Raw genomic sequence first — 25,814 nt, forward strand, 5'->3', positions numbered from 1 at the left:
TTCGTAAACACTAGTGTTCAAGCTTAGCATGAATTTTCTACTATTTTACAAAATTCTGGAACTCTAAATGGGTGAGAATTCAATTTTACAGTTCTATTCTCCAAGAAGAACAGGTGACTGTACTACACCACCATTTCTCACTACTTTAAAAATGGTGTTGATTGAATAACGAAGGAATTCAGAGCACTGTCACTTATGGGGCTATAGAGGACATAGTTTTTAGTTTGCTCCCCAGACCTTTGCAAAAGTATGGTCCAAATATGCCACACCATTTAACCAATTAAAATTACATTCTGACAAAACAAGTGGGAGTAAAGTGTTTTGGTTATGCTCATCCAGAGACAACAAAGAAAGTTTCTAATGTTTTCTAATAAATTTTTTTTGTTTTCTTTTGATTCTCTCGTGGTGGAGGAGAAAGATAAAATTACTTTGTTGTACATTTCAAAAGAGTATTTATTGTGATAGAGATAAATAATATAATAATTTACTTTTTCTCTAGTTTCTCAAAAGTTCTTTTCAAATGGTGCAGTGGAAGTAGATAAAGCTAGAAGAAAAGGGAAAACCACAGTCAGATCTCATTGAGATCAATTTATTTTTATACCAATAAAATTCAATAGGTCTTTTCTAAATTCTCTAGATATTAACATGGCCAAAGCAATCTGCAGAAATTCTCAGACTCAGAGACTCTTCATGAAGCAAACCAGACTAAACCACTGAGTCATCATGAATAAACATGAGTTATTCATCAGAAATATTGTGTTATATATATATAAGTCCTGTATTTGTGACATTAACTTGTCACGGATTTCTTGCGAATACCAGATTACCTATAATCTATCCATTTTCTTCTCTTTCAGAAAAAAAACCAGAATGCAGACTTTTATAAATATTTTTCTGGGATTCTTTATCTTTGAGTCTGTTGGAGCTGCACCTATCACTGATACAATAACTTATGATTCTGAGTTCTATGACATACCACTTGAAGAGCTGCCTCACCCATTTGTCTATGATGAAAACAAGCAGTTTGACCAAGTAAAGGTAATTAGACTTCATTAATTCTGTCTTTCCAAAGTGCACAAACGCAGTGGCAATTGATCAGTTTTTTCTCGTCATGAAAACATTTATCACACAAATCTACTCATGTGGTTTCTATTGCTTTTTCAGTTCATTCACTTTTTCCCCTAATCTTCAAACACAGCCAAAATATATCCTGATCTTTTTTGGTGATTTTTTTGTGGCAATCCTTGAGAGAAGGTGAAAGGCATCATGCTTTCCTCAGGTCTCCATGCTTTGCCAAAAATTCTGTTCAAGATTGTTGTTGTGATTTATCTATCTGGATGACAGATGGAGATTGCTGAGACAGGACATCCAGCATTTCCCATTAAATGAGGTAGTAAAATGCTATTTCTTTAGGTTATTTCTTATTGTAATAGATACGTTCAGTACAAGTATTTTAGTCTATAAATGCTAATGTTTTCTATTTCCCTTAGGAAAGTGAGCAGAAGGAAGAAAAAAGAAAGGGAAAGCACTTGAATTTAAAAACAGGAAAGTAAGAAAAATTACTGAAGAAAAACGCTTGAAATTCTTTTATAGCATGAGTTAAGATGTGTTGCCTGTACAAGCAAGGGACTCCACTTGTTGACTTCAATGCTTCCTTTCCCCTCCTACACTCCTTTATGTCTCTACAATTACTAAAAGGCTACATTAGTTTTATTCTCACTGCTGATTAGACATGAACACAACTTCCCTGAAGGTAATATATGCACTCTGTGATTCAGGATTGAGTGCCATAGGAGTTGAGTGAAAAATATAGTATTTAAATAATAATATGGAGTTTTTATTTTTATACATTTTTAGTACTTTTTCACATAATAATACATAATTCATGAAAATAGATTCCTTTGAAATATTCATGATTACAGCAGGAGGGACAGGAGCTAGTCTTTCATCAATGTGAGACTGAAATTGGATAGCAGATTTGAAATCAAAGGACAGAGACAATTTAAGAATAAATATATCCCAAAACTGGAGAATTGAAGAGATAAAAATAATCTCAAAGTTTGCACAAAATCAGAACTTTACAGTTTGTAGGAAATAAATTTTCAATTCTAAGAAGGAGTGAGAAGAACTTTGCTGTGAAGAAATTACTTTGCCTTTGGCTTGCTTCCTTTGTGCCACACAGAATCAAAGCTCTTTATTTACTTATGTGCTTGAGCTCTCGTCCTTGATGAAATCCCCACCAATTTTAGTTGCTATGCCCTCTCTATTTCACATTGACTAAGAAATCACATATTCTGTCTCTTTTTTCTCTTAAAAATGAAGCCTTTATCATTCCTACAGAAACAGCTTCCTTCCCAGAAATGTGCATACGCCTCACCACTGAGGTTTTTCTCATTCAAACAGTAGATTTCTAAGTAATGCATTGAATGGTTGGTGGGATTCTCCTGTACTGTGTTCTCTCTGTGTGGTCCTAGGACACCAAAACATAAGGTACCCTTTTCCAAGTTTCTGAATGAAGTATAGAGACAAGGCAAGGTTTCTGTGTTCTTTTCCAACTGAAAGGAAATTCAGGATGATCTTTTCCAACAGGAAAAGATACAAGAGGTATCATCACAGGTTGCTTTTTTTAAGGAAGCATGGAATAAGCAGAGCCCAGAAAGATTGTTCATATTGTCTGGTAAACTTCTTTTCCAGTGCAGGATTATCTCCCATTACCGAGCTCTTCAGTCAGCCTTCTTGAAATTCATCAGGTGAAGGTCATCTATCACAGCAGTCGAACAGAATTTTACTTTGCATATGGATGGACTTCCCTGTGAGAACCTTTTTTCCTAAATGTTTAGCCAGTTGGGGTTGTTTTTGGCTTGCATTCCTCATACCTTGTACCATCCAAGAGAAACCTAAACATTCACAATTCCCCATATCCCAGGAGACATGAGTGGTCAGTGCTGTAGAAATCAAGCAGCTTTTATAGACATGTCAGTGCACTACTTGATAGTGCATGTCAGTCTTGCAAGTTATATTTTAGTCACTGAATGTTATTGATGTTACTCAAGTTTTAAACAGAATACATTTGATTTCTTGATCATGGTTATGATTTTCCTGCCTACAATCTTGTTTTCGTAAAGATGTGAAATACACGAGTGGGTCTATATGCAAACCCCAGTATTTATGCAAGGTCACAGGTTAGTTTTTATTATGCATAGCTTACACAATGAGCAATACCAAAGAGATACAGACAAACAGCAAGCCTTCAATAGACCTAGCCTCTGTATAGTAACTGTTTAAGGCCTGCATTTCCTTTTAGAGAGCTTTGAATGATGTCTTTAGGCTTCTTAAATAGTGGAAAAAAAAACAAACCCAGCATTTTCTGTTTCTTTAATTTAAGATTTTAAAATTCAGTTAAGTGCAAATATAAATCATTCTGTTTATCACATTTTTAGAGTCATTGACAAAATGCAAACTTTACCCAGGTTGTGTGTCCAACTGATTTTCAGCAGGTCAGGAGACCAACTGGTTCTAGGACTTCAGATGCATTCGGTGTGCTGTCCCTCTTAATTTCAACGTGAATTAAAGCACATTTGCAACTTAAAGAGTTAAGCTAAAGCACTTGTGTAGTATATCCTTTCCATGTAGTATGTTCTTGCCAGAATATTACCCATTAGGTACTATAATCACTCATTCAATGTGTATCACCAAAATGAGGAAAGATTTAGAGGTAATTAGGGAGGGATTTTTCCCACTCACTCTACCTGGATAAAATTATTCTTTGCATCCCACAACCATCCTCCGAGACAAGTATGAATCATTCTCTTTGGATATCTAGTGAGGGGAGTTGACCTTGGCTGGCTGCCAGATGACCATCAAGATGCTTTCTTACTCCCCTTTCTCAGAGAGACAGGGGAAGAAATTAAGATTAAAAACTCATGAGCTGACATATAGGCAGTTTAATGAAGAAAAGCAAAAGTTGCATGCAGAGGCAAAGGAAAAAAAAATATTTATTCACTATTTCCCATCAATAGGTGACGTCCAGACACTTCCAGGGAAGTAGGGCTTGAGTATGCATAGCGGTTGCTCCTGAAGACAAACACCTTAATAATAAAGCTGCCCCCCTACCTTCACTGCCTCCTTTCTCTTATGTTTTATTGCTGAGTAGATGCCACTGGAACATCCCTCTGCTCAGTTTGGGTCAGCTATCCTTGCTGTGTCCCCTCCTGAGATCTTAACCACCCCATGCCTACTGGTGAGGGAGTAATGTTGGAGAGACAGCCTTGGTGTTGTGCCAGCACTCCCCACCAGTAGCCAAAACACTGGTGTGTTATCACCAGTTGGTTTCTAGACACCAACACAAAACCCAGCACTATGAGGGATGCCATGGGGAAAACTAAGTCCATCCCAGCCTGACCCATAAACATATTTACCTCAAGTAACTTTTGATGAACCCTAAGCACCTGTCTCACACTTAGTACCAAAATTTCATCTTAATATATTTAATCAAGAGTGACTAATTCCAAGTTCATGACTTCTTTGAGGCTTCTCATACTCTGGAAGTATTTTTTTTTGTGAAGTGTGTATGCAGGTATATACACATAGACTTCATTGGCTTATGAACACTTTTCTGAAAACGTTTTATCTAGATAATGACTGTTGATATTTTTCCACTTGAAGTATATTTTTCTCATAGATTTTAGGATAACTTTAATGTTAGAAAAGGTACTTAACAATGTATACATGGAGTACATTTTATAATGCAAATATTTTGCATGGGGAAAGTAATTATAGCTAGGAATAACTTGTGAGAATTGCACCGAATCTTCAATTAAAGCTCTGCATTGTCATGTGTTAGGTGGGTCAAATTTGGGCTATAAATTCTGTGGTTTGCAAGATTGCCAGTTAGTGAGACATGGAAGATGCAGCCAAAGCTTTGCATCCAAAGGGAAATTGTTACTGGAAAAACCTTAAATAATATATCGCTCAGAAATAAAATGTGCGTAGAGACATTACAGAGAGCAGTATAAACTCTTTCACAGATAGTGACTATAAAAAGGCAATGCAAAAGAAAAGTCAGTTTCCAAGGAATTAATTCCAGGGTTCTGAAGGAAAAAGATACTGCACAGGAATGTCACTGTAAGTGTACAGGCTTTGTGTTGGACTTATCTTCTCAAACTGACAGTAACAGCAGTATAAACTTGAGCTGCTGTATCTTCCCTTTTCTTCACAGTATGTTCATTAGTATTTTCAATTATTATTTATATCATGATAGGGTCTAGAGGCTCCAGTCAAGACTGGGTCTCCATCGTCCCCACTGCTCTGCAAACATATACAAAGACAGATTTACATCTTCAAAATGGATACAATCAAACCAGACTTTCAAAAGCATTCTTATGTAAACTTCTCACTTTTTCCCTCTTTGAAACTAAAACTTTGTTTGGAAACTGAGAAAAACAAATTGTGGAGAGAGATTCTCACAGCTAGTAACGTTTAATAAAATGACATTGAAATTTTATTACAGTGCCTGTTAAACATAATCAGTCCATTTTCCCTCAGGTAGGAAAAGCTAAGTTAGAAAAATAAGTGAAAATATAGGAGCATCAGAAAAATATTTTCATTGCTAAGATAGGTTATCAGTGAGGCTGAGAAGCAAAGGAGCACTTAACAGTGGTTATCCTAGCACTGAATAAGCAACAAAACAAGGGAGTTAAATACAGATTGGTCTGTGTACAGAAAAGATGTGAACTGTAAAGTATGATCCACAAAATAATCAGAAAGAAGTACTGTGAAAGGCTAATATTTGATGCTACATTACCTTGTTGAATTTGAATCAAAGTGATAACAGGAAATTCAGGTGCCTGCACAAAGCTCAAAACTTCAGCTACACACACACATTCACTCATATGTGTGTGCGGGTACACATAAACCGTATCTGCGGTTGCTATAACACATATGTTCAAGAATTCGCTCCTGCCATTCTACAGAGTTGAGAGAGGCTTACACTGCTGTTTCTATCTTTGTGACAGGTATCCAATTGAATAAGAGACTTCAAGGTGGATATACAATGACTTTGCAGAACATGTCATATACATTTTTAAAATACTTATTAATTGGTTTGAGTAATGTAGAAGTCAGATAGCTACATGGTTGGTAACAGAATTAAATTTATGATTTGAAGCTTTACCCCCAAAAAGAAAATTCTCTACTTTTTCAGACAGGCTTTGAGTACAGCTCTGCATATTCACTGAATTCTGAATTTGGTTCATAACTGATTCCATTTGCTTCTGTACAGATGTCTTCACAAAAGGTGACCATTTCTGTGAATTAAAAAGTCATCATGAAATATCTGAGTGATGTTTTAACTACTTTGTCATATAGCAAAAGTAAATACCACAAGACAAAAGAAAGAATTTGAAACAGCAGTTAATCTCTAAATTCCAGTACAACCCACTTAGTTATCTGAAATGTTTTAAAGGCTAAGTGTACTGGCTAAGACATTCTTGAGCAACTAAAACTGATACCAAGCATAATAACAGAGCAACTACATCTTTTCTCTTGCCTCAGACTGGATGAGATTCTGTAAGTAGTTACCCGGGTTCAAAACCACCTGAATTGGCCCATCTGGAGCTCATTGCTTAGGAATAATTACCACAATGTTTGAAAAACGTGTGAAAGAGGAGGCAGCTGAACTCCAGTGAGCTTACATACACCTTTTACAGTAGATGCTTGCTGCTTTGATTTCCCTGATCCCTTAAACCCTTTTTTATTTTCCCCCCAGACTTCCAGTTTTGTGCTTCTTCTACTGATGTGGGGTATGAAACAAAGATACAGATATTTTAGAAAATTATCACAAATTCTTAAATTGTACCCATGGCTATATTTTTTTGAACACTGAAATTAAATATTGTGCATTTCTGTCCCCTTTAAAAATCATTTAAGATAAGAATAAATTTAGAGCCAATCAAAACACAATCCAGAGCATGGTTTGGTACACAGATCAAAGGCAGAAGTGCTATGGTTCTGCTCTGAGTAATTTCTGTCTTTGCTCACAGTTAGTGATTATCTAATGCATGGAACATTAATAACTGTTTGGAAAAAGTCGTGGGTCTCAGTTGCTTTCATATTCAGCTACAAAATAACATTTCCTATGTCTTGTTTTCCTTCTCATGCCATGAGTTTTGCCTCTTTAGATGTACTCGTTTTGTTTCAACATCTCATCCAAACTCCCCTTTGGGCCCCATCTGATGATTAGGACATCTGGAACAGGGGTCTTTGGGGTACCAGCCTCCTCTGGGTAGCAACTTGCATCTCAGCCCTCTTGCTTGGATGTGTGGAGAACCAGCACCTCTGTTTCACCTGAACTGAAATGAGTAAACCAGTTTTTAATTAAATTTATGTCCTACCAAAAAAAAAAAAATCTAACTTGGATATTACATATCCCTCAAAGTAGAATGTTAGAAATAAAATCTGTACTTTCAAATGCAGTGCTGGAATAAGCCTTTGAGTTTTTCTTCATTTTCTGAAAACAGAATTAGTAAATAAAACCTCTACAGCAATGCAGTGCAGCACAAATTTTTTACTCATCTAAAATCAGACATGACATAAATACACTTGTTTTGAAACAAGAAGCTTTAGGATATTCTAAGGTCAAGGTGCTAAAAAGACTGTTTATTTTTCTAAGACTCTTTAGAAAAACCTTATAATCTACCTATATTTTCCAAGGGAGAAATCACAGTCCTAGAGAACTGGGCTACAACTCCAGAGCTCTGAAACTTAAATATTAAGGTTAGTCTAACTGAAGTATGAATGGAAATTTATGCATGTATGTGTGTGTAAGACCCAGCAGAAATAACAAGGTAAATTAAAAAAATTAGAAGGCTGAAAGGGTTGAAAGAATGGTCTGCATTTGTAGCAAAGGATACTGTACTCGACTGCGCCATTTCCAGAACACTGTTACCAGAAGCAAAACTGAGGAGTGTGTTGTTTATGTGAAAATCAAAGTTCCTGCACCCTGATAACATTGCAGCACAGATAACTTTTCATCCTTCTACCAGCAGACAGGAAATAGGTTGTAGAATACAATATATACCATTTCTTTCCACATGAGCCATCAGGAAATCATATTCCTGATGAGTAAAAGGAGGTAATGAACAGCAACCTAGTATAAGAATAATGGATGCTGAAGTATCCAAGACTCTGAGCAAAAAGACTGTCCTGTAACAGCTGGGGAAACTTAAAGGAGATAAAAAACTGTCCAAACGTTAGTTTTCAGTCTGTCAAGAAGAACTCCAGAGACACTAAAAGGACTCAGTAGCTTCTGTCCCTTGTCTTAGGTGTGGAACACAGGTGATCCTGGCCAGATTACTTGATCATACACATTTAGGGATGTGCGAGTGTGTGGGTGTAAATGTGTAAGTGTTTAAAATCTGAGAGAAATAGTGTGAGTAGGTAAAATCAGTATAATTAGAAATTGTATAACCAACTATCACCTTCCTCAAGATCTCACTGAGTTTTATTTTATTGCACTAATTTCTGCACACAACTTATTTATGTAGCTCTGTAATAAAAAAATGACAATTTCTCTGAACTGCATAATTTGCAGTATAAGTAATTATTACATTAGCATACAGTGGCTAGCAGATCTATTTCTCTTCAAAATAGAACAATAGGAGAAAAAAACTCTTTAAATGCAATATTCAAACAAGTATAAGCCACTTTTGCAAAAGAAAATATAGGCAGGGAGGTTGGAACGATATGCTCTTTATGGTCCCTTCCAACCCAAATCACTTTGTGATTCTGTGAATAACCTCTACTATAATTAGGTGTATGCTTTTAAGCTTTTTGTAGCTTTAGAATAGCTGTGGGGGAAACTAGTTCCTTTTAATGGGTCAGTGTGTGAAACAACTGTCCCTTCAAGTTCATGATTCTTTTTAAGTTTTGAATTTTTATTTGTATTTTCAAGTGTATTTTTTGCAGTGAAAGAAAGTCTGAAACAGCATACACTTCAGATTCTCCTGTGGATTTAAACTTCTCACAGGTAATACATCAACTTTGATCCTAAAGGTGCAGACATTAAACAGACAAAACATGTGCCAATGGAATTACAGCACCTCGGAAGAAAAATGTAACATCTAATGGTTTCCAGTCTTCTTGCTTGCATCTTTATTTATTTTCTGTATTTTATTTCTTTGCATAGATTATGTAGGTCTATAATCCTCATAGGTTACTCTTATCTACATTTCTGTTCTGTTCCAGTCCTACTGACTCCTAACCTACAGGTATTCTTTCATATTACTTTTTTTTTTCCCCCACAGCTCAGACTCTTGAGCCATTTCTAACTTTTCATTTGCCTTGTCTTCTTTACAGTCAGTGGTGAGAGATAGATACCTAAAGGCCTCACCCTAAAAGGAGCATCTGTGGCCAGAAACTCGAGCTGCTTTTCAGAAGTTTTACCTCATTCTGTACTGACTGTGAAAGGATGATAGCAAAGACTTATTGTTCAGCCTGTGGATGGCAAGTTGGGAGTTGGCTTTTACAAATTGCATTTTATTGCCCACTGATACATTCTGATTTCTGTGTTCTTGACTTTCAGAACTTCTGGGTCTGAAAGTGCCTCTAAATTGGCCATTCACACTAAGCATTTAATTTGAAACTGGAGTCACATTGGATAAATATAGGATGGGGAAAAAATAGATACTCCATGCAAACTTAGAAAGATATCATTCTCATTTGGCATGTTCTGTGGCTAATATTCTGCACTGGTATTATCCAAGACTTGACTGATTCCAAAGACAGAGTAGGGTAACTATTAACGACACAGTTAAAGGGCTAAAGACAGATGATATCATACTCTTTCATTTTTTTCTTGTGCTCTGTATTAAATCTGTCTTGAAAGGCTGATTATTATTTGAAGACTTGCAACTATTGTCAAAGAGAAAGATACTTCATTGTATTTCTCAACAAAGTTCTTCCTGCTTTGTGACTTTTCATAAAGAATATTGCTTGAAGTAGCAAAGGAAATACAACTCCACCCCCCTCAACTGAACCCCCTCCAAAACCCCTATGGAAAATAATGCCATTAAGTGATACTTAATCATTTCTGTTTCAATTTTTTTTTTTTACTAAAATGCATGTTGCCAAAAATAAACAAACATCTGGAAGACTGGGAATCATTCTGTACAGTGTGCAGTCCAAGAGACATCTTTGTCTTGTTACAGTCTTGCATGATTTATCAAGATTTTAAAAGATAGAAAACTGCATGGATCAGACAACCAATAATGGGAAACAGACTTTTACCTTTAGGTTACTGGTTCAAGTCCAAGATATGTAAATAGCAAGAGAATACTTATGCTCTGGGGCTGGTATGTAATACACATACACATACTCTGTTACCAGCATAAAAATGGCAACATCATTACGTTAACTGCAATAATTTTTATTTTTTTATAACTGTCACAACTGCTGCAGGAGACTGAATAGATAATACTAACTACTTGGAAAAATTTCCCTAGAACCCAGACTTAGTGCAATGGCAAGGAAACTACTGGTAGACTTTCAACTGTGCATCTGCAAAACTAGATAACATCCTACAGTAAGAGAGAGATAACAGTCTAGAAACAGAAATACTAGGATTTAACACCTCTACTTTTGTACCCAACAGCTACACTGATTAATCAACAAAGAACACCTCAGAAAGTATAAAGTAAATCACAAATCCCAAGATAGTAAGTTCCATAAAGTATGCCCACAAATATTCAGAGAGATGGCAATCAGGGTAGATGACCCAAAACCCATAACAAGTGAAAATTATCTATGGTCTGAAGCCTATCTACAAACTCTATCTTGAAAATACTCTTCTCCAAAATATTATTTTTGGTAGAACTGCCACAAAAGCTGAATATAAAGCCATTAACAGGTCTCAAAAGCTCCAGATTTTATTCCAAAGTTCAGGAGAGGGACAATTATCTGATTTCCACAAAACTGGTGAAGTAGACACCATACGCAAGAACTTTAGTGCAGTACTAACCTGGGTCAATAAAAGCCTGGAATGCATCTCTCTCCCTCCGGACTTCCTCCATTCAGAGAACAGCTGTCCCATTTCCTTTGTTCCCAAAGTCTTCTTTTGATTTGTCCCCAAGTCCATTCCTGGTTAAGCTGTCTACTGTCAGTGCTGCAGATGGGAACGCTGTGTATTTGTCTGCACAAAACAAGATGCATCCTTACTCTTACTTACATCAACTCAAGTTACGCAGTCATAGTTCATCTGAAGGTCATTTTGCTCACTTGATCACCTTGCATTTTGCAAAGTTATGACCCTTGAACTGTATCAGGGCATTTTTATCCGTGAACTCTAATTAGTAGTAGTATTTGTGGTATATTGGAATACAACTAAAGAATATAAGAGAACCTGAATTGTGCTTAGTCAAAATCTGAGCCTAAGAGGTTCAAAATGCTTACTGGTTTCTCACTGCTTCCATATTCTCTGTCTTCAGTGAAACTCACTGAAGGAAAATATTTGAAACTATGGCCATTATATAACTCAAACCAAATTGTTTCTGTGCAAAAAATTAGATTTTAAGTAGTTGTTTGGATGTTCTCAGGCAGTCCATGATCATAATGTTTAATTCTGCTTGTAATGAATATATAGCTACACTGCAAGATCCAGTGTGTCTATTATGAAGTGTAAAGTGTTTTCTTCCAAAAACTTTCATAGATCATAGAATGGTTTGTGTTGAAAGGGAGTTTGAAGGATCCCATTGTCAGGGACACCTTTCACTAGATCAGGTGGCTCAAAGCCCCCCCCCCCAACCTGGCCTTGAACTCTTCCAGGGATGGGGCATCCACAACTTCTCTGGGCAACCATTTCCACTGCCTTACCACCCTCACAATAAAGAATTTCTTCATAATATCTAAATTTCTTCATAATATCTAAAACATTCAGCTTCAAGCCATTCCCCCTTGTCCTGTCACTACATGTCCTTGTAAAAAGCCTCTCTCCAGCTTCTTTGTAAGCCCCCTTTAGATATTGGAAAGCTGCTACAAGATCTTGGCGGAACCTTCTCTTCTCCAAGCTGAACAACTCTAACTCTCAGCCTGTACTCATCTTCTTGGCCCTTCTCTGGACTTACTCCCACAGGTCCATGTCCTGTGCTGGGGACCCCAGAGCTGGATGCAGTACTCCAGGTGGGGTCTCATGAGAGAGGGACAGCATCACCTCCTTGACCTGTTGATCACATCTGAGATATATATACACATACAAGGAGATTCAAATAGGGATCAGAATACAGCAAAAGCTTTGCTTGTGCTTGGGACACAGATCTCAGATGTGTTAGTTCCTTTAATTTGTATAGTTGACATAGAAACTACAATTTAAAAAAATCCTAACCACTTGGCCAGTTTGGATACAATTACTTTTTACCTATCTTTTAAAATTAGAATTAAAAACAGTACTGTGATTGATTTCAACAACTTGTTCTCCATGGACACAGCAAATCCCACAGTAGTTGCAGGATGTTCTCGGAAAAGGAGAGGCTTGGTTAGCTGAAAGACCCAGGATTCAATATTTTTATGGTGGTGTTGTGCTAGAAAGCTGCAGTGGAGGAAAATCTTTATTGAAGCAGAATTTTAAGCTTTGGTGCCTTCTCACTCGGGATAATGATACTGTGACAAGATTCCTGTATTCGGTCATGCCTTAGAAAAAGGTAAGGAGTGTGAAGCAAAGTACAGGGGTGCAGCACCCACAGGGGTAGATATATTACCTAAATTTTAAACAGTACCTCAGATGTGCAAAGCCCTATAAGGACACTAATTCACCATCTTGGATTTAAAGAATAAAGTGGATTTTCAAAAGAGGCCCCGGTATGGTCAAACAATATTATTATACACGGGGAAATAAAGATACAGAGGTAAAGCAACTTGCAAAGGTCACACAACTAGAGTGGATTCTTGATGTTTGGGTGATTATTGAAAACCATTCTGTCTCTTTGCACACATAGGCCCCTTTACAACAAGCCTGGCAAGTCTGTAATACTCTTTTTATGACCAGTGATGTGATGCAAGAAAATCGTTACATCTTAATTTTTATCCTGAAATTTTCACATAGGAAAGTCAACAGAATGACAAAATTTACTGGTTTAACTAATTATTTTGAGTTCAGGACAAAAAAACCCAAACATTTGTAGTTCCATACAAGGATCTTACAACTTTTATAGGTTTTTTTAAATCAAGATTTTATCTAATATTTTTATATATATTTAATTTTTCATACCACATAATACAGCTAATGATGACTGAAACTAACCAGAGCCTTTTGGTCTTCAGATTTAGAAAAAAAAAAGTGACAAAACCACTGCCAACATATTAAAAGTAGCATGTGAAGTCAGAGTTGAAAAATCTTCAATAATAAGATTTTTAAAGCATGTTAGTGTTCTTAAAAGAGAGCCTGCACAGCTATATCAGATTTAGATTTATGCTGGTACAATTTACAATTTTATGATAAATGACTTGCATCTTTTTGATGTTTCACAACAAATTTTCATTTGTCACATTAAATATATCAATTTTTATCACAAATCTAATTTATCTTTAAGTGTGGAAAAATAATTTTATTGGTATATATTTTCACTATATTCTCACTAATGAAGTATATGCATATGTGCATAAAAACAGCATTCCAAACACTGAGATAAAAAGTAAATAAGTATGTTGGATTTTCATGAATTGTTTATACATAATCAGAATTCATTAAAGCTGCTGAATAAAATGCAGCTCGAGCACTAAATCTCAGAAAATATGTGACCTCTAGTGGGAGAATATGGATAACCGGAAGAGAAACAGTTGCCAGTGGAAGTAAATACTAACATATTCTCTTCATTTTTTCTAGGCCGAGATTGGGACAGCACTACCTTTTATACTTCAAGAGATTTATTCTTCTACATCATTGACAGAAGAAACTGAGGATGAAGCATCAACACCAAAATTAATTGATGGATCTTCAGCACAGGGATCTGGGGTTCTTGGACTCCAAACTCAAGATGGTTAGTAAGAAAGAGCAATGAGTTTTTTGTGTGTAGCTTTGATTTTGAGTAAGCACACTTTATTTGCTTATGAATGTCTACCTTTTTTACTGAAGAGGAAGTTCATAATTTCTGTACTTCTCTTACTGAAGAAAGATATAACATGCCTATCTTGAATGCTCTAAGTCTTATAGTGCCTAGTCAAAATGTTTCCATACTATTTCACTATGAAAACAACTGTGTCAATGAGAATTTACAACTTAAAAATTTGCTGATGGTTAGCAAATTCTACCAGTACTTGATTTTCTCTCTTAGATTTCAATGTCATTATCAACTATCTTTGTTTTATAATGATTTTTACATGTTTTTTATAAATATGGTCATACAATGTTTAACTAAAATGTTGAAGAATTTTTTGCTGTGAAAACTAGAAACTGTTAAACTTAAGGAAAGGGAACTATTTCAAAATTTGGGGTGAAGATGATTTTCATTTCTTCTGACTATGTGTAATAAAATAAGAACCTCATACATCTTTCAGGGGAATTAAAATTGCAAAACATAATCTGTCTTTCTCCCACACAAACTTTGCAATGCTAATAACTGGCATTTGTCAAAAGGTCCTCTAAACTCTTGTAGCTGAAGCTCACTAAGTTGTCCATTGTTGTGATGGATCTTTGTGTTGTATGGTGATCAACACACAAAGACAGGAAAATCCCACTTTTTACTATGCCTAATACTGCAGCTGAGTGCAATAGAAGAAAAATTAAATTATAAAAACAAACAAACAAACTGCAAAAAAACCCCAAACCACAACCCCAGAGTTCATATTTCCAAAATTGTGTGTTCTGTGGAGTTAATAATTCATAGTCTTATTTTTATACAGATTACAAGTAAGCCTTAGACAGGCAAAAAATTCAATGAGGTCAAAACAAATAAAAATTGAATAAAAATTTCCCAGGAGATTTCAGAAAAATAAAAAAAAGCCCACTTTTTTTTCAATTTTGAAAACTACAGGATGTTACAAAATGTCATGTAAATATTATATAGGATGAATTCTGTATGTGTCAACATTTTCAAGCACTGGATGCAAACCAGCTAGTGTTTTAACTAAAGACACACATGGGAGGCTCAAGGCTGTAACATGTCAAACCAGATTGCTTTTGTGTCTTTTTTTTTTTTCAGCAACATATTTTCCTGTCAGATGTTGTTGCTGTTATTGGCCTGATACTGAATAGAAGACTACAAGGCTCAGGAACACCAAGCCAAGTTCATTTTTCTTTTTGATGTCTTTTTGAATCCTTCCCCTACTTCTGTTCTTTTTCAGTTGCACCATCCATAGGTGACAAATACCACTCCTCCAAGATCAAAAATAGGACAGAAGAGGAAACCTTTTCCTGTACTATGTTACAATATTATGAAAAAATGTCAATCATCCTTAACTCTACATTCATTTAGGCCGAGATTTGCTGAAATATTTCAACATGTGATAATTTATTTTTTTTCCCTGTGTCAGGCTTGCTCCTTGTAGCCAATGTAAGCTGTCCTGTGGAGAAAGTTAGGGAAAGCATGAAAAGAGTCTTATCTCTCCATAAATGTTATTCCTGGATGTTCAAGTAGAGATTCTCAAATAAAAGAGTATTCTGGTTATTCATTCTTTAATCTTGCCTGAAGGGGCACCTCAATCAGCTATTGGTAATTAATATGGATTAAGAAGGCACATCTGTCATGTAGCCACAACTGATCTAGAGAAAAAACTAATATGCAAGAGAAACATTTTCATACTCATGAATTGTGATACTATTCTGTAAGTAAACAGAACAAATAACCAGCCATCTGCTACAAGGAGGAGGAAAACAAGAAACAGAAAAGTATTTCTATGGGATTAAAAGCTGATAAACAGATATGCTGTTTTATACCCATAATCAAAGAAAAGATGTATCAAAAACTCGGTCTCACAGGTCTCACAAAATTTGAATAGTACCATCAAAAGAAACTTCTGAATTCACAGTATTCATGCAGTGTTGTGATTGAGATAAAATGGCTCACTTTTCATTTTCACAAACTCGTGGTGGTAACCAAATATTTTGTTAACAGGGTCTCCAAGTTCCCTTAACTCAGACTGATAGAGAGATTTTTCATGACTGAATTGCTGAATCAGAAAACATAATTAAACAATATGCAAAGGAAACTGAGTTTCTTCTCTATAGTTCTGCAGGAAAATACTAATTTCCCTACAAAATATTCAGAAGTGCTATTTAGAGAACAAAACAGGAATCGTAACAAGTTTCAGTTGTTAGCTCTGAGTCCTCTGTCTAGAGAGAAGTACACCCTTGCCAGCTTAGGGGAAAACTGACCTTTGGCTGGTTGCTGTCACCAAACATTCTATGGTTTTAGTCTGAGAAACACTGTATTAGAACAAGTTAATTTTTCTTCTAGGTATAATTATAAAAATAAATTTTAAGAATTTAATCACTTCATTCTTGCAATTATATGATGTGGTGATCAAAACATAAAGGCAGTGAACTTTACTATAGACAAAATCTAATTGTTATGTGCTTAGGTGAGATTTTCATTGCAGTAATTTACATATCATTTTTGTACATTTCCTTTCTAACAAACCGTTTTCTTTTAAATTCCTTCACAGGTCTTCCCACTTGCCTTTTGTGTACATGCTTAGGAACTACAGTCTACTGTGATGATCGTGAGCTTGATGCTGTTCCACCATTGCCTAAGAAAACCACGTATTTCTATTCACGCTACAACAAAATCAGGAAGATCAGCAGAAATGACTTTGCTAACTTAAGTATGGACAGTAGTATTGTTGCAACTGGCTTTAATTTCTACTATTTCTGGCTTATGCTAATCTAAAACACAGTGATAGATTTTCTATAATGTTTGATGATGGTAGAATTTTACACACAAATGCATGCACAGAAAAGCAGTTTGCCACTTTGGAGCATAAAGGTCAATACTTTAGATGCAGATTCTCTGTCAAATTTTTGAATTTTTAGAAATAGCAATGGTCATCAATTGTTTTGCTGTTACTTACAATCTTTAGATAGGTAGAAAAAAAAGCCCAAATGTTCAATTTAATTTTGTTTGGGTTTTTTTTTAATTAGAAAAATGCTTGAGTGTACAAATATCTTACATATAGGAAAATGTTAAAATAAAGAAACGTGGAACAAGGCAGTAGAGAATATGTTTATTTCTCTTTAAGTGTTATTTTTTTCAAAATATAGTAATTTAAAAGCTTTCTAGAGCACACAGAAACCTTGAAACTGTTAACTTTGAAGTATTTCACTGCAAAATATATAAACTATGTACAGGAAGTTCGAAACAGGATGAGAAGGAGACATAGGTTGCCCTCCTTAGGAGAACTGTTCAAATATGTATTATTGCATTATATACTGAGAACACTGTCACATAGTGGGCCAGGAATTAATATGATTCAAAACACTTCACATGTAATTTAAATGACCCATTTACCTTTTTCTGAAATTTCAGGAAATACATTCTTACATGCTTCTTGTATCTTATTTCTCTGCCAGACAACTTAAAAAGGATTGATTTGACTGCAAACATTATATCAGATATTCACAAAGATGCCTTCCGAAGATTGCTCCAACTTCAAGAGCTGGTGCTCCGTGACAACAGGATAAGGCTACTCCCTGAGTTACCATCTACCTTAACATTCCTTGATGTTAGTAAGAACAGGCTTGGTCACAAAGGAATACGTAATGAGGCATTTAAAGTAAGTCTGGATTGAAAGGGAAAATATTTTTTTCCTGTCTCCAGGATGTGGTCAGAAGAGCAGCCTGTCCTCCTAAGAGTGATGCTCCAGTCCCTTAATCATCTTTGTAACATTCCACTGGACCCGCTCCAGAAGCTCCATGTCTCTCTGGTACTGAGGAGCCCAGAACTGGATGTAGCACTCCAGATGTGACCACAATAGGGCTGAGTAGAGGGGCAGGATGAGCTACTTTGACCTGCTTGCAATGCTTTTCCTCATGTACCCAACAATATCATTGGCCTGCTTGGCCACAGGGGCACACTGTTGGCTCATGGTCAGCTTGTTGTCCACCAGGACCCCCAGTTCCTTTTTGCACAGAGCTGCTTTCCAGCAAGTTGTCCCCCAGCCTGTGCTGGTGTGTGGGGTTATTCTTTGCCACGTACAGGACCCTGCACTTACCTTTGCTGAATTTCAAGTGATTCCTCTCTGCCCATCTCTCCAGCCTGTTGAGGTCCTTCTGAATGACTGCACAGCACTCTGGGGTAATGGTCACCCTTTCCAGATTTTTGAGAAGGCATCTGCTCCTCTGTCCAAGTCATTGATGAATAACTTAGACAGGCCTTCCACTAGACCCTATGCTATTGATTACGACTCTTTGAGATCTACCATTCAGTAGTTATCAATCCACCTCCCTATCCGTTCATCCAGTCCATACTTCCTAAGTTTGCCTATAAGTATGTTGTGAGAGACAATGTCGAAAGCCTTACTGAAGTCAAGGTATACATTATCCAATGCTCTCCCCTCATCTCTCCTGGTAGTTGTTTCATTTCAGAAGGTAATCAGGTTGGTTAAGCATGATTTACCTTTAGGGAATCCATGCTGACTACTCCTGATCACCTTCTTGTCATCCATGTGGTTAGAGATGGCCTCTAGAATGAGGCGGTCCATCACCTCTCCAGGGCTTGAGGTGAGGCTGATTGGCTGGTAATTCTCCGGATTCTCCTTCTTACCCTTTTTGAAGATGAAGGTAGCACTGGCTTACCTCCAGTCCTCAGGCACCTCTCCTTTCAAAGACGATTGTGAGCAGCCTAGCTATTGTGCCTGCCACTTGTTCATCCACTAAGTCAAGGGAGAATATTATTTACCTTTTGAAATGGAATGAGAAATGTATTTTAAACTCAGGAATTTCTTTTGCAGTTTTTGTTTGCTTCAACACCAAAACACTTCTGCAAAATTGAGTAAGCTTGTCACAAAAGAAAGCAGATAGAACAGGAAACCCTTCTATATAATGACCATAAAAGACAGTATTATCTCTTCAAAACGTAATCATTGAAATTACATTTCTAATAATTGTCTGTAGATATTTCAGAAACATTTTCCCCCTTCATTTTAATCCAGACACCCAATTCTGAACAGAAACATTCTCAGCATGTGCAAATTAAATTCATTACTATCTTTGAATTTATGCCTTTTCACCCATATCATGTTAAAAAAAATGTGTTACTATAGATTTCAAACTTAGTTGCTAGAGACTTTCAAACATGTCTGTCATTTCCCCCTACCTTTTTCCTTCATCCTCTAGGATCTGAATGAACTGCAGCATCTTTACATCACTGACAATAACTTGGATCATATTCCCTTGCCGCTCCCTGAAAGCCTCCAAGCTCTTCATCTTCAGGTAGGCTACAAAAGTAGTGGCTCAAATAGTAAAACTGGAAAGGCAATTATTGCTATGTACTGTTTCTTCTGTTTATCCAGAAGTGTTCTTACTTAACTAAACAAGATACGGAAAACATAAAATTAATTAGTGGATGCAGTCTTTCAAACAAGTAAAATTTAGCTCAGCTAAGCATTATTTTTTAGAATTTGTAATATAATATTTTTCAAACATTAAATTCTAGACTTATTATTAGTACAAGTCAAACTTATGTTCACAGCTGTCAAGACCATCATTAGTTTAAGAGACTTCAATGACAGAAATCCCTCACACTGCTTATACAAATCTTCCAAAGGGAATACTTTCAGACACACAGAGGAAGTAATTTTACATATTTATTGTATCTATACTCAGTGCATTTCATTCTTAATAAAGGTAATTCTCAGTTAACATTTTCAGCCAAATGTTTCCATTTGACTATGTTGGAAGATCCCATCCATCACCCTTCTGCAATTCTTTTATCTAACACTTTCTTTCTGAATTCTTCCTTTTTACCTTTTCCAGCTCTGCTTCTTTGCCTTTATCTCCTATTGTATCAATGCACAGTTTTGATTATCAGATATTACATAATACAGAAAAAACCCCTTTTAATAAGGAAACTAATGCAGCACATATAATTTAAGCCCTATCTTTCAATACATAAATCTATAGAAACTCTCTGCCTGTTAGCTGATCTTTTTTTCACCTGTTTGTGCCTGTAAATTAAATATTCAGTGATATGTGCTACAGAAAAAAGTTAGTGAGCTGTACTTTTTCCACACTAATTTCTGGCTAGCAAAGGAATGAAGAGTAGAAGAACTTTCAGACAGACCTTATTTTAGGAGATGAACCTTTTAGTCCCAATTTCCTGATAATATTGTATTCTAGCAATTCATTGTTGAAAATAGTTCTCTTCAAGAACAAAAGATCAGTGAATGTAAGGCATATGAGAGGAATTTAAATCAAAAGAATAAAACCTAAAGCATTCAATTTTCCCAGTATATATACAGATATGAGGTAAACTAATGTGAGAGGGCCTGCAGGAAAGAAATTTGTCACAGATCAAATTTCTAATTTGTGCCTTTGGAGGCACATCAAGCATCAGGATGATAATTCCATTTCTGTGATTTTTGGACTGGCTTATGCTTGTTCCAATTTGTCTTAATAAGTCTCTTCAATACAATCTAGAAAGGAAAATCCTTATACTTCTACCAGACCTCTCCTGCAAAGCCTGTCTCTGCTACATGGTATGAGTTACCTAGTTTTGAAGCTTTGCATTGGCCAAGAAATTTTCCCCATTTGGAAGATTTCTTTGTTGATGACTTGCCGCCACAATATCGGTCATTGAGTTCAAATAAGTATCTCTCTAGGCACCAAAAATACATCCATTTGGTTCTTCAAAGAGTTAAAAATTACTTTCAGGCAACTATTTTGATAGCTTCTTTTTTTTTTTTTCTTTTAGAACAACAATATTCAAGAGATGCATGAAGATACTTTCTGCAAAATGAGAGATTTTACTTATGTACGCAGGGCTCTTGAAGACATCAGACTGGATGGTAATCCCATCAACTTGAGCAAAACACCTTATGCATATATCTGTCTACCCCGTTTGCCAGTTGGTAACCTCATCTAAGCTTTGACAGCAGCCTATACTGTCATATGCTATCAGAATCTCAAAAGACAAATCATTAACTCGCTGCTAAACTAAGATGATTTTTTCAAATCTCATTAATTTGGGAAATATTTCTGTTAATATTTAAAGTAATTATTATGATAAAAAGAAGATTATTAAATGCTAGAAGACAAATCCATTATTTACCCAACTGCAAGTTATTTAGCAATATCAAGACAAATATTTTACTACAAAAACAATGTAAATGCCAATTTTTATGCTGAATTATGGATGAATTCTAAAATTAAATAATTTTATATATTAAAATTTAACTATTACCTGATAAATAAAGAAATAAAAATAAAATTTGTGTACACAATTAAATGTAGCTGTCTCTAGAAAAAAAGGCCTAGGACAGATTTTGTTTTACTAACGTCATCATCACCATCATCATGGCTAGGCCATGATCGTGAACGAAGATTTGGGGAAGGCTCTACCCACGTTTGTTACAAGCGCGCTGGTGGCTAAAAAGGCCAATACAAGATAGGCACGTCCGGCTGCAAAAGGCACAGCAGAAAGACTCCTTACTGATGTACAGCCTCAGTTAATCATTTTATGGACCACTACTGCCATCATGTGTTGATAAATAGTGACACCTGGTATCATAACTAAGCCTAACACTAAGGGTAATGTGGCTTGGTTTTATTTGTTTGTTAAACTTAATCCTATGCAATTTTTTTTTCTTTTCTCTCTAATGAAAGCTGAAGGAATGGACAACTCTTTCAAGATAAAACCAAGGGAACTTTATGTTGATTTTTTTGGGTTTGGTTGGGGGGGGGAATTTTTTGTTTGGATTTGGGTTTGCTTCTGCTTTTTTGTTTGTTTAGTTCTTTTTTTTTTTTTAATCAACATAGAAAATTTTTAAAAATGTTCCTTTCTTAAAATATTCTACTCTTTTTGTCCTTTTGTATTTAAATATGTAGACTATAAATGCCATCAGTGCAATTTATGTCTCAGGTCATGATACCATAAAGATGCTCTAATCATTAAGTATGAAAATTCAGGGTTCTCAATGATATCTCTCAGCAAAAGAGAGACAGATTCTGGTCTAAATGTGGATATGCATCATTTACTATGAAATGATAAGCCTGATCTGACAGTATCAGTGTATGGAGAGGGAGCCTAAACAATAAATACCCACATTCCCAGTTATACAGGCTGTAGAAACTTCCAGAGACAAGCACAGCCACAAAACTGCCACCCTTATTTGTGTGATCAGAATGAGGACACGCTTGTCTTGAACCCTTTAACCTAGCTGTCTTCTATAAAGCCTTTTATCTCATCACAGAAGACAAATTTATTTATTTATTTATTCCCATCCCTGGAAGTGTTCAAGGCCAAGTGTTTTGGTGGGCCTTTTGAGCAACCTGGTCTAGGGGAAGGTGTTCCTACAGTAGGATTGGAACTACGTGATCTTTAAGGTCCCTTCCAACCTAAATCACTCTATGATTCTGTAATTTATTAGTTTTTATTCTGTACTACAAAAAGCCAACAAGAGGGATGCTACGAAAAACATCTGGTGTTATGTAAATATACTATGTTTAGAAAATTAATTCTGAGATAGACCTGCTATCTATCTTTCTACCTTCCACACTAAAAAGGCAGGAATTCATTCCAACAGTTGACATAAAGGGCTGAATTCAAGATTTTGAGTCAGGAGAGCAGCAAAGACTTTTTGAAGGTGCTGACTTTCTGTGCCAGCTTGTGACAGCTACTTAGTCCCTCTGCATCCTTCTCCGCCAGGTGACCAGGACAACTTTCCCTCCCTCCCACAAGGTGTTCTGAGGGAAGCAGGAATCAGGGCTGGCAATCGTTAAAGCGAGGCCTGGCCTAGGGCCTGCAGGGCCCCACCCGGGAGGGAGCCCCCTGCTGACCGATAGCTGGTGTCCTTGTTACACCGCCATGTTGCTGCCACGGGCCACTGGCTCCTCCAGGCAGGGTGGGAATGCAATCTGTCACTCTGTGCCCATGAGAAGAGCCTCTCTGGGACAGCAGGGTGTCAGTATGGGGAGGGCAAGATACAAGGCTCCCTCACAAACCTCCAAGCTAAACACCCCATATGGAGCCAGAGGCACTGCCAGCACTGCAGGGCCAGGCCTCAACCGAAGGGAAGACTACCCCCAGCACAGTCCCCCCAGAAGTGCCATGCCACTGGCTGCCATCACTCCTGGGCAGCACAAGAAGGCATGGCGAGGTGAGGACAGGGGCAAGAGGCAAAGACAGTGGCAGCAAGTGCAGGCAGACGACATGCTAATCATGCTCCTGTGTAGCAACAGGGCTGGCAGGGGCACAAGACGACAGGAGCAATGGAAGCTCAGGGGCAGAATGCACGTTAACAGACACAATGAACAAGGGCAACAGGAGAGAGAGAAGGACCTCATGGAGCAGGACCCCTATGCTTCTTCCTCAAATGGCTGTGGGAGCCAGGGTGGCCAGCACAGGGGTCCTGTGCATAGGCCACAGTGGAAGCAGCCTGGGAAGGCACACTGGTGGAGTCACAGCTGGAGGAGGAATTGGAAACAGCAACAACAACTACAATGCACCGAGTTCAGCCACCAAGACCAGGCAGGTGGGCAGAGCAGCAGTGGTCAAAAGAGAGTCCTGTTCTGGAATGCGAAGAAGCGCTGCTGGGTCCCAACCTTGCGTGTACCAGCAGCAACCTGGCGAGAGGCAAGAGCGCGCCTCCGTCCCATGAACATGGCAGGACATCGCCCGCCAGGGATGTGCACACCCCACAACACCAGCCAGTACATCATGGACCAGCACGAGTATGTGCAGGGAGACAAAAAGGAAGAGGCAGTGGCGATGTCTGGAAGAAGGGGTAAATGCAGCACTGCAGGTAAGGATTTCCCTCTCATGACCTCTTTTCCTTCCACAGCCCAATAGGTTGAAGGCACATGAACAGAAGAGGAAGAGGAGAGCACATAGCCTGCCCATCAAGATTGCAAGTACCAAGACGATATCTACCGTGAAACCTAAACTGGAGTGACAGCACAAGGAAAGCGTCTGTCTCATAAAATCATCAGCTATTAAGAGCAGGGAATCTCTTAAAATTCAGCTTCCTAAATAAATATATATATGCACTTCTAACCTTGCTGGCTACTGTCTAATGATTCACATACACTAAGAGAGGCCTGGCAGAATAAGAACCAGAAAAAGAAATATGCCAAAGTGGTCACAACTGCTACCCCAGAGACTTTAGAGACTCTCTGTTCCCCTCAGGTACATATGACCCATTCAGGAACATTTTTAGGTATATTACTATGATATTCTGAAAAGAGAAGGCCTAACTAGATGACTAAAATAAGAAAGAAACCAACATGTATTTCAGCACACATTAGAATGGATGTTTTTTTGAACATTAGAAAAAAGAAAGAGTACTTAGATAAATATACTTTCTTATATAAACAGACACTATACCCTGTTTATCAATGGCTAAAGTGTATATTTGCATATCATGTAAGCAAAATAAATGAAGTTCAAAAATAGAAGAAAAAGAAAAAAAATCCCATTTGGGTCACAGATCATTCACCTTGACTTGTCATAAATGCTTATTTTCCTTTTACCAAATATCGAGGAGAGAAGGAGGCTTGGTCATATGCCCTACCTTCACTTTTCAAGGTGGCTGAAACTATAGACATGGAAACTATCACAAATATAGTAGTGTTTCCATCTCAAGGTGAAAAAATCATGTTTGTCTATTAGCCATCATAAGAGAAAAGCAATAGTCAAAACTCTTGGCTTAAGAGACTGCTTAAGAGAGAATGGTGCTGATGTGGGCTATGGATTTAAAATAGGGAGAATAAAGAATATTAGCAGGAAAGGCTTAGGATCTGACCTTTATATTTGTAGCCAAAGATAAAATAAGGTGCCATAAGTCTTTTCTAATTATGGTCAAGTTAAGACAAGGTCTAAAACTCAACTACTTATACAAGTGTTCAATTTTTCATGTTTCTAGTAAAATAAGCCACTAGAAAATAAAAATAAAACCAATAATAAATATAATTTTTCTTTAGATGTTGATAGGCAAAACAATTATATATAAATATATAGTTGTATATATAAATATACATATTTTAAGTTTCTTGAATACCTTATGTAAAATTGAGCGGTCACTTAGATTTGTGGATCTATTTCTTTTCTTTGGGTTTTTTTCTCCAACTAATTATTTTAAAAACTTAAATACTCTTCCTGAAATTCCCCTTGTAACGCTTTAATACTTTTTGCTCTTCCTCCTTCACGGTCTTCTTCCCTAATAACTAATAAAAACCTTCTTAAACCATTAGAACTCTAATATTTATCATGATGCAAATCTCTTATTTGGCAGAAAGCCTCATTTTTAGCTCCCATATCTTGGCATAGCACACAAGATGGTATCATGAACTGTAATAGGATAAGGTGGTGTAGAGAGAGAGGCAGTAAGAGAGGCATTAAAGCAAGAAAAGGTTTTATATGCCATCAATTAACTAGCAGAAACTGTTAATTCATATTAGACTTTTCAAACCTTTGCTTAATTGAAAACCATGTTCCTAAATTTATCTCTAAATCAGTGTCATTTTCTATCTTTTTAGTGCCTTCAAGAATGACTTCAAATTTGCTAATCACAAACAAAACAATTTGAGGAAGTGTAAGGTTTATAGCCTCATTATAATATCCCCTTTTGGTATGTTTCTGTCTTTGAAAGGCAATAAAATCTTTATAAAACTTTGGCTT

At 36.7% G+C, this 25,814-nt stretch overlaps 2 protein-coding genes and 1 long non-coding RNA gene across 3 annotated transcripts; 2 read left to right on the forward strand and 1 right to left on the reverse strand.

The window, feature by feature from the left end:
• Positions 1–327: 327 nt before the first annotated feature.
• EPYC (epiphycan) lies at positions 328–21,149 on the forward strand. Its single transcript, XM_027667248.1, has 7 exons — positions 328–362; positions 858–1,038; positions 13,871–14,024; positions 16,648–16,806; positions 17,552–17,754; positions 19,316–19,411; positions 20,892–21,149. Exons 1-7 carry the CDS (start codon positions 328–330, stop codon positions 21,060–21,062), a joined length of 999 nt encoding a protein of 332 aa, XP_027523049.1. The 3' UTR covers positions 21,063–21,149.
• LOC113958747 lies at positions 17,666–22,894 on the reverse strand. The gene is made up of 3 exons (XR_003531600.1): positions 22,791–22,894; positions 19,296–19,507; positions 17,666–18,878 (listed from the first exon to the last, which is right to left on the reverse strand). It is a non-coding gene; the product is annotated as an uncharacterized LOC113958747 (long non-coding RNA).
• On the forward strand, positions 22,869–24,191 carry LOC113958739. Its single transcript, XM_027667260.1, has 2 exons — positions 22,869–23,869; positions 23,980–24,191. The coding sequence occupies exons 1-2, from the start codon at positions 23,004–23,006 to the stop codon at positions 23,990–23,992; spliced, it is 879 nt and encodes a 292-aa protein (XP_027523061.1). The 5' UTR covers positions 22,869–23,003; the 3' UTR covers positions 23,993–24,191.
• Positions 24,192–25,814: the final 1,623 nt, after the last annotated feature.

This window comes from Corapipo altera, unplaced genomic scaffold, assembly GCF_003945725.1.
Source record: "Corapipo altera isolate COAL_440 unplaced genomic scaffold, ASM394572v1 1, whole genome shotgun sequence".
Lineage (NCBI taxonomy): Eukaryota > Metazoa > Chordata > Aves > Passeriformes > Pipridae > Corapipo > Corapipo altera.